Source organism: Papio anubis, chromosome 5, assembly GCF_008728515.1.
Source record: "Papio anubis isolate 15944 chromosome 5, Panubis1.0, whole genome shotgun sequence".
In the NCBI taxonomy this organism is placed as follows: Eukaryota; Metazoa; Chordata; class Mammalia; order Primates; family Cercopithecidae; genus Papio; species Papio anubis.
The window spans coordinates 10611233-10624552 of record NC_044980.1 but is presented as its reverse complement, the minus strand read 5'-3'; the positions used below and the strand labels follow the sequence as shown (position 1 = coordinate 10624552).

Genomic DNA, 13320 nt, shown 5'->3' with positions numbered 1-13320 from the left:
CAGCCCCGGTGTGTGATGTTCTTAAGAAATAAGAAAATGTTAACTATGTCAGGTGATGGATATGTTAGTTTACAGTGGTCATTTCACAGTGTATACATACATCGAAGCATCACATGGTATACCTTAAATATGTACAATTTTTAGTTTTCAATTATACTTTAACAAAGCTGTTAAAAATTACTTAAGTAGCAGAAGCATTGAATTAGTGTTACCCTATTGTAGAGAGAAGAATTTAGACAGTTTGAGAATTACCTTAACCTTTCTGTATGCAAGTAATGTGATTTTGTTGGGGACAGATATTAAAACTTGGCTTTTTAATATTTTCTCTTACATTAATTAATAAGTGTAAGTTGTAGCAGAGTAGTTAAAATAGATGTAAAATTATGGAAGGCCAAATTAAGCCAGTGATTTAAGAGATAAGAGGATACTTGCATGATTCGAGTGTTTTTTGTGCTTGGTATTTAGCAGTGTGTATTTCGCATATCACATATGGAACATAAGCACAATGGTTACGTGTTGCTTATTCAGCAACTAGAACTTCCTGAAATCTGGAATATTGGAATGTATATTGATATTGGAAAGTAATTCTGTAATATGTTTGCCTAAGAAATACGTATTTTGTATGCAGAATTCAATTTATATGGTAGTAACCACATAAACAACTATAAATTTTGAAATTGAGAAGTATGAGTTCTCAAAATTTAGTCTTTTTTAAGATTGTTAAGCTTTTCCAGGTCCTTGCATTTCCAAATGAATTTTTGGATAAGTGTGTTAACTTCTGCAAACAAACAAACCAACAAAAGTACACCTGAGATCTTGATAGAGATCATATTAAATCTGTAGATTAATTGGGCAAGTATTGCCATCTTAACAATATTAAGTTTTCCTGTCCATGAACATATACCATTTTTTTTTTTTTTTTTTTTTTTTTTTTTTTTCAGTTGTCAAATGATCCTTTATTGAAATACTTTCCTTTGTGCTTAACTGGCTGGGCATTCCACAGCACCACTGTTGATGTCATCTATGATGTCATGAGGGTGGCGGCCATCAACATTACAGCCCACAGACTGGGCAGTCCCCAGGATCTCTTTAATGGTTCCAGAGAGTTCTCTGGCTAAGGATCGGTGCCGCATCTGTCGAGCAATGTTGATGATCTCATCAAAAGTGATGTTCCCACTGTGTTTAATGTTTTTCTGTTTCTTTCTGTCTCTTGGTGGTTCCTTGAGGGCTTTGATGATCAGGGCAGAGGCAGAAGGCACCACCTCAATCTGGGCCTGTCTGTTCTGAATGGTCAGTTTCACTGTAATCCTCAGGCCCTTCCAGTCACCCGTTGCCTTGGCAATGTCATCACCAACCTTTTTCGGAGACAGACCCAGGGGGCCGATCTTGGGGGCCAGCGCAGAAGTGGCACCGACTTCACCTCCGGTGCACCTCAGGTATACGACTTTGATCTCGTTGGGGTCGAACTTCGGCGGCATGGTGGAGGCGGCTGGTGTCGGATGAACCCGGATTCGGGACGACCGAAGAAAGTTGCACCTTCGCCCCCTCCGAGCCGAAAGCCGAGAGCACATATACCATTTTTATATTTATTTAGAGCTTTAAAATTTCCTTCTTTTTCTTTATTTTCATGACATGCATTGTGCATTTATTTTGCTTTGATTAATTTTTGATGCTATTGTAAGTGAAATTGTATTCTTAATTTCATTTTTGGATTGTCTATTTCTAGTATATACAAATGCAAACAATTTTTAAAATAGTGATCTTGTACCTTGCAATTTTACTTAAGTTGATTATCAGTTCAACAAATTGTTTTCTGAATTCTCAGCAATTTCTATATGTAAGATCATATCATCTGCAAATAGAGATTGTCTTACTTTTCATTTCCTATATGGATGCCTTTTATTTTTATTTATTTATTCATTTTGCCTAATTGCCTTGTCCAGGACTTCCTTCACCCTGTTGAGTAGAAGTGTTGAGAGTGGACATCCTTGTCTTATTCTCAATCTTAATTGCTATGATTTGTTTCAAGATGTTATTTCTTATAATTAGGTAATAATAATAAAAAAAAAAAACTTGTGGTGACTCTGACAATTTAGTTACTCTTGCCCTATTTCATATTTGATAATAATGCAATTATTGCACTTAAGCTAAGTACATTTTTTTGAGGCAGTGTTTTGCTCTGTTGCCCAGGCTGGAGTGCAGTGTGCATTAATGGCACACTGCAGCCTCAATCTCCCAAGCTCAACGCAGCCTCCCCAATAGCTAGGACTGCAGGTGCATACTACCATGCCTGGCTAATTTTTTAAATTTTCTTTTTAGTAGAGATGGGTTCTTGCCATGTTGCCCAGGCTGGTTTTGAACTCCTGAGCTTAAACAATCTTCCTCCCTCAGCTTCCCAAAGAGGTAAATATTTTTTGACTGAATTGAACTATTAACACATTTTTCATTAACTACATTAAAGACTTTATGAAAGATTTTATAACTGTTTTTGAGCCTTTTAACAGAAAATTGTACCTTTGAATATTTAAATTTTCTATGAACTTCTGCTGAAATTCAAACATGAGTGCTATTTTAAAGCCTAATGTGGTGCTATGTTGAGGTTCATAGAAAGAATACTTTGTAGTGTTGCAAAAATCATGTAATCACATACTTTGTGATTTGCTTCCATTTCAAAGATTACTAAATACAAAGAAACTCAAGAAGGACATGCTATGGGATGGTATAGAATGTTATAACTCGACCCAGTTTGTCCCTTGATTATAACATTGTGAACCTTCTTAACCAATTTAAAAAGTTTATGCACATTTACATACTACCTAGTCAAGTGGAGGCACTGCTGGGAAAAATACATCCTAAACAGAATTTCCACCTAAGATTCTATTCCTCTCTTTCTAATTTGTCACATTGCATTACTGTGGTCTTGTCAGCAGAAAGAGGATAGTAGCTTCATTTTGTCTGCAGAGTTTCACATCATTAACCTTCCAGTGTCACTTTTATTATAGAGGGAAATGAATGGACTAATATTTGAGGAGAATCACTGCAGTATTCACCGTGCGAAAATACACACTCAGCGTCTGATGACCATGATGCTTCTGCAAAGAAAAGCGTCTCCCATTCATTAGGAAATTCATTTTTTTTTTTCTTTTTGGTGTGCATTGATGGGATGCGTGTTTTGGTTGGTTTGTTTGCCCTGCCTTTAAGAATATTTGATTGATTCCATTTCATGTTCCCACTATGTGACACAAACATTAGAACACATTCTTTTCATTATTGTGATGCAAAAAAGTACTTGCATGTTTTTATAGAAATGTGGTGTGCACCTGTAATCCCAGCTACTTAAGAGACTGAGGCAAGACAACTGCCTGAACCTGGGAGTTGGAAGGTGCAGTAAGCCGAGATCGCACCACTGCACTCCAGCTTGGGCGACAGAGCGGGACTAAGTCTCAAAAAAGAAATATCACTGCGTGTGATTTTTGGGGGGAATGGGGTGCATGCACATGCATATTTGCATCTTATGGAAAAGTTCCAAGTCTAACCAAATGGGTACTTTAAAGGTATGTTTTTGTACTTCCTGTGCAGATGCCTAAAATGCCAACTCCTGTGTGTCAACTGTCACTGCACATTCATGCAGCGTTGCTTTTTGAGGTCACACTATGACATTTAAAGATGAAGAAATTTTTATATTTTGGACAGCTTAAAGGACACAGTAAAATAAGCTTGACGGCTGATCACCCATGAAATGTGTTGTGCAATTATACATAGAGAAAATGATTTTTAAATATTTGTATTACATTCATGCTCTTAAACATATTAGTAACTCGAAATCCATCAAGTGAATACAGTCAGCTGTCAGGAAAAGAACACAACTAGCTTCTTTCCAGAATATGACATATATTTATAAAACATTATTTTTTAAAACCTGGATTACCTTGGATATTTAGCCAGGTATTAGGCTTTATTTTAAATCTTTATTTATATAGTGCATATAAATGTCATATATATGGAGATATATATGCATATATTGAAACTATTGCGCTTAAATGTTCATACATTTTTTTAATTTTTATTTTCTTTTTTGAGATAGGGTCTTGCTCTGTTGCCCAGGCTGCAATGCAGTGGCATGGTCCTAGCTCACTGAAGCCTCAACTGCCTGGGCTCAAGCAGTCCTCCCTGCTCAGCCTCCTGAGTAGCTGGGAGGACCACAGCCACATGCCACAATATTTGGCTAATTCTTTTTTTTAATTTTTGTAGAGACGAAGTCTCACTATGTTGCCCAGGCTGGCCCATTTCTTAAGTTACATTTTTTTTTTAATTATAAATATATGGAAATGGAATTGCAGAGTCAAAGGCATGTTTGTCTTCAGTGCATTTGATACTTATACATACTTTCTATTGTTATACAAATATGTGTCAATATTTTCTTTCTCTCTCATTAGATTATTGAGGTGTGGCTGTGTGTCTCTAGACCACAAATACTATATAGTATAGACTCATTAAATATCTGTCAAATGAGTGGTTCACTTGTAGTTAGGCACATTTGCAAATTAAGACATATTTAAAGAGATTTTTTTTTTAACAACCGCACAACTGAATTGCTAGCAAATCAAATTCAAAAATATATTTAAGTCATCAGTACATATTTAGGGTTCTTCAATTACATATTTTTGCCCATCTTCTATTTTTCTATAATAGAAATAATTTTTATTAGTGAAAATCACAATTTGTAAAGTGAAATGGAGAAATGAAGAAAAATTAGGTGAGAATAGGAACCTGAGAATAGAAGTAAATGCTAATCCTTTCTTGATCACATTGATCAAACCTTTTGCAGCCTGTCTAATGAAACGGATGTGGGAGGATCTTGAGGGTATTTGGAAACAGCAATAATGGTCCTCCTGTCAAGGACAACATTGTTTATTATTAGTTGAGAAGGTTTGCAAAACAAGCATGGTATTAGGCCAGGAATTCAGATCCCTGATTTCTTAGAGAGAAAAGCAAAACAAGGAGAGGTACTCGTGACCCTTGCACAGTCTCGCAGCTCATGGAAGGGATGCATTGAATTCTGCACACAGCTGGAATGCAGCTGAATGGGCCTGGGCTACTCCTGACCCTGGTCTGCATGTGCCCCATGTACCCACTCCTGGGTGCCTGGCAGTGGGGCTCTGATGCAGACTAACATGTTTTTGAAGAAAAACAGCAATGAAAGTGAAGTCAGCTGTGATTTGAAGTGAATTCCTACCACCTTCATGGAGATATGGAAAGGAGTATGGGCGAGTTTCATGGTGCAGAGAAGGAATCAAGTCAACAAAGGAAGGACTTGGGATTTGTATGAAAAACTAACTTGAACATGTATACTTGAGTGGATGTGTAGTTTGGGAGCATCTGTCTTTTCTCCTGCAGACTTTGCTCAAAGCCAGTGTAATGAATGTACCATGCAGTCACACACGCATATTGTCTCAGCTGTTCCCCTATCGAAGAAGTTGCCAGAAGAAATCCTGGACTGAAAGGAGGTCTTCCCTCATTCCCCTGGAGCCCTATGTAAATCAGCTAGAAATCACTTACTATGCTAATACTGTTGACCACAGGTGATGGACCTACCTAGGAGAGTGATGGAAGGCAGAGAAGAGTTATACGCCACATTGGGGAAATTGAAGCTTGAAGGATGAATAGAGTGTGTCAGATATAGAAAGGAGGTGGTGACTTTCAGTCCTTGTAATATTGGCACAAATACATGATAACCAGGGCAGGCTACCCTTTACAGGTGAAAATCAAGATGTATGGGAATTTATGCTGGAAAATTCATTGCAGTGAAGGCTCAAAAACACTTTGTGGGAAATTGATAAGCCACAGAATTTTTGCCTTTAACAAATTTTGTTAATGGACGTCCTAACTGCCTAGATTTAGAAGAATTCTAGCAGCAATGTGTAGGGACAGATTATAGAGAAGCAGGACTAACAGAACAATTTATAGGATTTGAAGACTGAACCAGTCATACAATTTGCAGGGTCTAGTTCAAAATGAATATTGTGGAGCCCTTTGTTCAAAAATATTAGGAATTTCAAGATGGGGACAGCAGAACATTAAAGCAAACACCGTGTTTTTCTTCTAAGTGTGGGGCCCATTGAGACTGCGCAGGTCATATGCCCAAGAAGCTATATTGGTTGGGGAATGAGGGAGAGGTGAGATCAATCGAGGATCCTTCTGTGTTTATATTTGAATGAATTTGAATGAATAAAGGAGTCTTTGTCCCTTTGCATGAGAATGGAATTCAGAAAGAAAATCTGGTTCATGAGAGTGCAAAATAGATTTGTTCTGATGATTTTTAGCTGAAAAAAAATTCTTTGGTAATATCCAAGGGCAGTCAGAAATATGAATCTGGAGCACAAAAGAGAGGCAAGATCTTGAAATACCAAGGTGAGTGTTTGCAGTGTATAGGTGGTATATGACACCTGAGCGAAAACTGTGTGAGGATATAGATTGAGAGTAAAGGCAGCCACGGACAGAAACCTGTGGAACAGCAGAATTCAGAATGGGGCAGGATTTCTTCAGATGTCTTTTCTTCTCAATATTCCTGCCTCAAGTTCAGAGCTTGACATATAAAGGGGAAATTAACAGATAGGATAAAATAAAAGAGAAAATAATTTTTTGGGATAAGATGCATGTTTTCAATGCATAGCTAGAAATTAGATGATCCATTCACCATATGTCCCAAAATGGGCATATCACTCTCAAATGAGGGGGAAATGGAATGGGAATGGTTGATGTGAGGGGTCCTGGGTTTTGTCCTGAGCCAGGACAAACCTTGGCCCATTCACTAACCTTGGCCATATCCTTCTCCCCTCCCAGCCCTGGCTTCCTCTTTGTTACTACCAAGGCAGATGGATCCCTGCCATCTCTCATCCTCCCCAGAGCCAGGACTCTGGATCAATTACTCTAATTTCTGGACACATCCCGGGTTAAAACTTTGATTTTGATCTTTGCCTACTACAGATAGAAACCAAATAGAATGATATGTCTGTGACTCATTAAATGTTAGATATTTTTTTCTTAAGAAAATGAAATGACCTTTAACATTTTCTGAGAAAACATGACAGAAATGCTGAGAGTAATGATTCCTTGAAAGAATTACCCCAATCGGCTCTCAGCAAGACAATGTGAAATGCCACAGGGCTTTTACTGTGCAAGGCCTCATTAGCATACAGTTCAAAATCTTGGACATAGTACCGCATTATGGAAGTTTCCTATTTTGTCATGTAGAGTCTTTGCTGTATGTACCTCTTTCAGAATACGGTGATGACAGCTAGAGAAATAATTTCTATTCAAACTCATTTTTTTTTTTTTTTTGAGACAGAGTCTCTCGCTGTTGCCCAGGCTAGGGTGCAGTAGCTCAATCTCAGCTCACTGCAACCTCCACCTCTTGGGTTCAAGCAATACTCGTGTCTCAGCCTCCCAGGTAGCTGGGACTACATGCGTGTGCCACAATACCCAGCTAATTTTTTGTATTTTTGTAGAGATGGGGTTTCACCATGTTGGCCAGGCTGGTCTTGAACTCCTGGCCTCAAGTGATCCACCCGCCTTGGCCTCCCAAAGTGCTGGAATTATAGGCATGAGCCATTGTGCCTGACTCAAATTCATTTAAAATTTGAGTGTGTTTGCTTTTTTGTTACTTTGAATTGTGTTTCTTATGTAATTTTAATGCCACCTACAAATATGTGTAATTATAGAGAGTCCTAGTAATAGTTAATAAAAGAAAGGTATAAATTAAGGTTATTCAGTTGCACAAATAAAACCACAAGGTAGACGTTGCCAGAAGTGATACCTAAACAAACTCACTGTACTTCTCAAAATTTAAGAAGTGTAGGAATAAGAAATCTTGTTAAATGCAGATTTGGGCTGAGTAGCTTGGGAAGGGGCCCGAGATTCCATAATTTAACAAGATTTTAGGTGATGCCTTTATTTCTGTAATCAAAGATCCTGTTTTTTAATTGCCAAGAGTTTAGATCTTAGGGTAAAATTTAGGGCTTAAAATGCGTATGGTTCAGTGGCTCATTCCTGTAATCCCAACAGTTTGGGAGGCCAAGGCAGGAGGATTTTTGCCTGAGGCCAGGAGTTCAAGACCACCCTGGGCAAATTAGGGAGATATCATCTCTACAAAAAAAAATGAAATAAAAAATTTGCCAAGTGTGCTGGCATGTGTCTGTAGTCCCAGCTACTCAGAGGCTGAGGAGGGAGGATCGCTTGAGCCCAGGAGGTTGAGATTTCAGGGAGCCATGACTGCACCATTGTCCTCCAGCCTGAGCAACAGAGCAAGACCCTGTCTCTAAAAAAAAATAATTATTTGGTTTTTTGCTTTTATCTGCCTTGTGAAGCTTTGATTCTGTTCCTGAAAGTTACAATAAGCATTTCTGCCTTTGTGGGGAGGGGAAACTCTCTCTAGAAAAGGTAAGAAATCCGAACGCATTCCTCCACGGCACCTGTTTGGCACAGCTGTGTCTGTGTTAAAATTTAACCACATTTCTGCCTAAAGAGAAGTAAAGAGACTAGATCCAGTTTCAAGATATTTCCTAGTTCAGAGATTTTATGAGTTATACATATATAAAAAAAGAATACTCATTTCTTATTTACCTTTTATTTATTTGTTTAAATTTCTCACTTGTTTTACTTTGTGGTCTCTTCCCTAATGCTCAATTTCTGTATCCTATAAATGTAAATATTCTCCTGCTTTCAAGCTTCTCTTATGTGATCCACTCTTTAACCCTCCTACTTTCCTTTTTTTCATTATTCACTTTGTTTTCCTTTGTTGCCCTAAAAGTCTACTATTATACAGGAAAAATGGGAAATATAAAGCTGTTTTGAACTAGATAAACGTTATAAAACATCCTATGGGATGGCTTTTAAATAGTTTTTTTATAGTTCCACAATGTGTATAATTTCCAGCATCTTCTATCTGTTTTATAAGCACCTCTTATAAGTCTAAATGCCTGTATTTACAGAGAATTGTTCCCTTTAGCCAATAAAACCCAAATCTGTTCACTGATGCAATGCCTTAGGGGAACTGCAAGAATGCTAGACCTTAGCATTTCTGGAAATATGTTCCTTTTTATTAAAACTTGGTTATATGCTCTTCATAGTACTCTTCTGTGTTTTAAAGCAGTTGATTGGGTTTTGTCCTTACAAAATTCAAACGTATCAAAAAGTTACCTATTTCAAAGTTAAATCATGTTAACATCTTATTAAAGTCCCTGCAACTTAATTGTAAGTCTACTTATTCTCTTCCATGCAAACATTAATATTACCTGCTCTGTAATTTGATGACTTGAAAACTGTGTTGTTTCCTGGGAATTTTTTTTTTTTTTTTTGAAAATGGAGTCTCATTCTATTGCCCAGGCTGGAGTGCAGTGGTGCGATCTCAGCTCACCGCAACCTCTGCTTCCTGGGTTCAAGTGACTCTCCTGCTTCAGCCTCCTGAGTAGCTGAGATTACAGGCATTTGCCACCACACCTGGCTAATTTTGTATTTTTAGTAGAGACGGGGTTTCACCGTATTGGCCAGTCTGGTCTGGTACTCCTGATCTCAGGTAATTCACCTGCCTTGGCCTCTCATAGTGCTGGGATTACAGGTGTGAGCCACTGCGCCCGGCCCTGGGAATATTTTCTATGTTACATTTTTTTTTTCTAACTCCAAGTATTATCTTCACATGAATATTAGGAGTTTTTCAGAGTGTAACACAAAAGAGATTATCTCGCTTGATAATGTGTTGATATATGGGTTTGGGGGTACATTAAAGGAAATGAATTTTCTCATTTGCATTATCATGTGAGAAGCAGAAGGAAGACACTTCGCCTCTCTACCTCTACATCTATTGTTTTAACCTGAAATCTCGGGAACATGGCAATTGTTGGCTCAGCAGAACATCATCAGAACAGCAAGGGAAAAAGTCAGATCCCACGTCAGCCTGAAACATTGTCTTCAAATGCAGTGTGTTGAAGAGAGAACCTTTACTACAAAAGAGATTTCTGGTTTTGTCCATAAGAAAAGGAAATATTTACAAGCAAAATTATTTTGGCCAGAGAAGAGATCAGCTGTTTACAGTAGCCGAATTATTTCTATTGAATAATTCCTTAGAAATAGAACATTGTTTCATTAAAGTAATTCTAATCCTAACAACCACAGCGTAAAATCCCAGACCTTAGGACAAAGATGCAATATATAGTGAATCATGTAACTGCTGTCTTTCTCTGTAGCTAATGCCAACCAAAAAAAAAAAAAAAAAAAAAATTCCACTTCTTTGTATATCCAAAGCCTCACAACATGAGCCTTTTTTGTCCTTATTTGCTGGAGTTCAGCCCATTCAAAGAGTTTTCCAACTGAGCATTTTGGAGCATTGTGGCTGGGGCCTCCTCGCCAGGACTGTGGCACATGCCACTCCATTTTTGTCCTTAGACTCCTTGGGTCCCCAGCCATCTGTGGCTGCTCCTGCTGTGATCTGTACACAACCGTATTTCTTCTGCTGTTCATAGCCAGTTGTCCTCCAACTGCAGGCTGTGGGACAGGACCCTGCACCGTCTGGTTTCCCACAGCACAGATCACTAAAAGCTGGGTGTTACAAAAACCAGGAGGAAACCCGTAGAGGAAATGGCTTACACCTGCTCTCAGAGCTGACTGCTTGCTGCTCATGATCCCATTCCAGACTTCTCAGCAGCCTGATGGTGAGGGCCCCTTGTGTTTCATCACCACACCTAGAAGCCCACATGATACTAACCTTATGCAATGGAGGAAGGAGAAAATCCCTTCCCCACTCAAAAGCCCAGTTCCTTTCTGCCTCTGGGTGATGGAGGAGGGGCATTTACTTCTCTCAGAAGGCGTTCTCTGCCTTATCTCTACAAGGTATGCTCTTGATTGTATGGCTTAAACAAGACCATCATCATGCATGGTGGTATTTTCCATTTGGCCTGTTCTCTTAGCTTACTCCACATGGGACTAAAAGCCTGGACTTGATTCTTCATGCCGTAAAGAGCCATTGAATGTTTCTCCGCCATTTAAAGCCATTATTATGTAGGAACATCCTTAGCCATACTAAGGATGTATTTGCAGGTAAAAGAGAAGTATTATGAGCAAGCACTTTACAGGTAATCCTTGTGTACTGTCCCAGGTACAAGCCTATTGTAATGGTCGCTATGAAAGGTGATGAGGTCTAAAGTATGTCGGAGACTATGAAAAGAAAGGATCAGGTATAAGATTTAATATGTAGATATGGGAGAGTATGTGGAGAGGTAAAGCTTGACAACTGATTCGATGTAAGGGTTGAGGGGGAAGTAGAAAATGATTCAAAAATTGATTACCAGTCGCATGGCTAAAGCTGGGTTGATTTTATTAGTGAAGGAAGGGAAGATGCTGTTTGATTTTAAGGTGATGGATTAAGTTTTGGACACATTTGAGATGTTAGAGTGATATGAGTGAACTGGTATCTAGCAAGTGGTTAAGAAAAGCAGCCTTTTATGGAAGGCTTGCTGGCCATCAGGCACTTTGCCAAGCCCTGCGCATGCCTCAGATTGTTTACAGTAAATGTTTATCTTTTAAAAAAATGAATTGTGTATGTTTAAGGTATACAACATGATGTTATGGGACACATATGCATACTAAAATGGTTATTATAGTGGAACCAATACACATGCCTCATCTCACATAGTTACCTTTATTTTTTGTAGCAAGAGCAGCTAAAATGTACTCATTTAGCAAAAATTCCAAATATAGTATAATTTATATACATCATAGTCCTCATGCTGTCCTCTTCAGACTTGTTCTTCCTACATTTTGGCTATTTTGTATCCTCTGACCGGTGTTGAAGGATTGCTATGAATATTAATAATAATAAAGCTTTTGGCATAAAAAGTAAACAAAACAATATACTGCTTATTTTTTTAATCTCTATTTTATTATCCCTGTATCATAGGTAAGAAAAAGTATCTTAGGTTGAGTAACTTTCCCAAAGCCTTCCAATTTGCTAGTGCTGGAGACAGAGTGTGAACTGAGGTGGTCTGATGCTGTAGCCTGCCCTATTGGCCACTCCCCTATGATAGCCCCCTAATATGTAGGTCTGGAGCTTAGGGAGGAGTCAAGGCTAACAATATAGGTTGGGAAGTTCACAATTTATCCTACAAACCTTTCCCGAGCCTCTGTCAGTGGCCAAGTGCAGTGCCCCAAGCCATGATACCATGCACACAGACACCATGAGTACCACCCTAGAAATGTGAGTTGAAACAGTGGTCTTTAATCAAGGTGTTATGAGCAAGAGGAAGAGAAGAGGCTTCAGGGAAGGATCTTGTGATTTAGCAATGAATGGATGCCATTGAAGAGAGGAAAACCCAATGCAGCTAGCACAGGAACCATGGGAAAATGATGGGGGCCTGTGTCATTACTCCAGAAAATAAGTCAGTCAAAGAGGATCGTGATGAGCTGCTGAGTTGTATAATTTGGGGGATAATTTATTAGCTTCGTGGAAACTGGCCTCTAGTGACATTTTGAGGGATTTTGAAGTGCAAGCATGGAGCTATAAGTAGACTAAGATATTTAGAACTTGGGGTGCGAATGAAAAAACAGATACGGGCAGATGGGAGAAACCAAATGGAGGAGGGGGCTGTTTTTTTGTTTTCTGCCTTAGGAGTTTTGGTTTTCCTTTTTGTTTTCTGGCTCTACAACCTGACAGTAGGAGACAACACGATAAAACAGAAGCGCTTGTTCTTATAGAGGGAGGAATGGTGGGTAGCCTGTCAATTAGCTGGAAAACTTGTTTCAGACAAAATTATAAATGTGTTACATGCAAACATATAAGCGATTTACTTCAACATAAACCCTGTAAGTGTGTTGATTTATTTACCAGCATTTTGCTGAGGAGCCCGTGCCTTTTCTAAGCATGTGGCCCTGCTGACTGCGTTTTCTCACCTTCTCTCCTAGGCAAACTGCACCCATGATATGGCCTCAGCCATTTCTAGTTTTGGCTTCTTTAAAGAGCAGGGTTTCTTGGAGTTAACTTGTGAAGCAATTTGCATCAGAGATTTTCCTGAAAATTTTTTTAATGATTTTACTCATCATTTGTTGTATTTTTTCTTAAATGTTAACAGTTTTTGATAGTGCCTTTCCAAAGCATTAGAACTAGTTTTTATGAAAGCACCAACTCTTTTAACAGAAATATTTCACCAGTTCACGCTATGACTCATGCCAGCAGCAGCCTCCAGACAGGAGACTAGCTGATGTGGATATGCAACAGAGGGCCCCAGGGGAGAGAATGGCTCTTCAGACTCCAGGACAAAAAGGAGGCCATGC

General features: G+C 38.7%; 2 protein-coding genes across 6 annotated transcripts in view; one reads left to right on the top strand and one right to left on the bottom strand.

Moving 5' to 3' along the window:
* CTNND2 (catenin delta 2) overlaps positions 1 to 13320 on the top strand; it is a 942602-nt gene that overhangs the window by 395468 nt on the left and 533814 nt on the right. The window lies entirely within an intron of this gene.
* On the bottom strand, positions 907 to 1570 carry LOC116275021 (60S ribosomal protein L12). The gene has a single exon (XM_031666711.1). It carries the CDS (start codon positions 1476 to 1478, stop codon positions 981 to 983), a length of 498 nt encoding a protein of 165 aa, XP_031522571.1. The 5' UTR covers positions 1479 to 1570; the 3' UTR covers positions 907 to 980.

What these genes read in the sequence shown, in the direction of transcription:
- LOC116275021 (XM_031666711.1), bottom strand. Translation starts at nt 1,478, where the DNA reads ATGCCGCCGAAGTTCGACCCCAACGAGATCAAAGTCGTATACCTGAGG.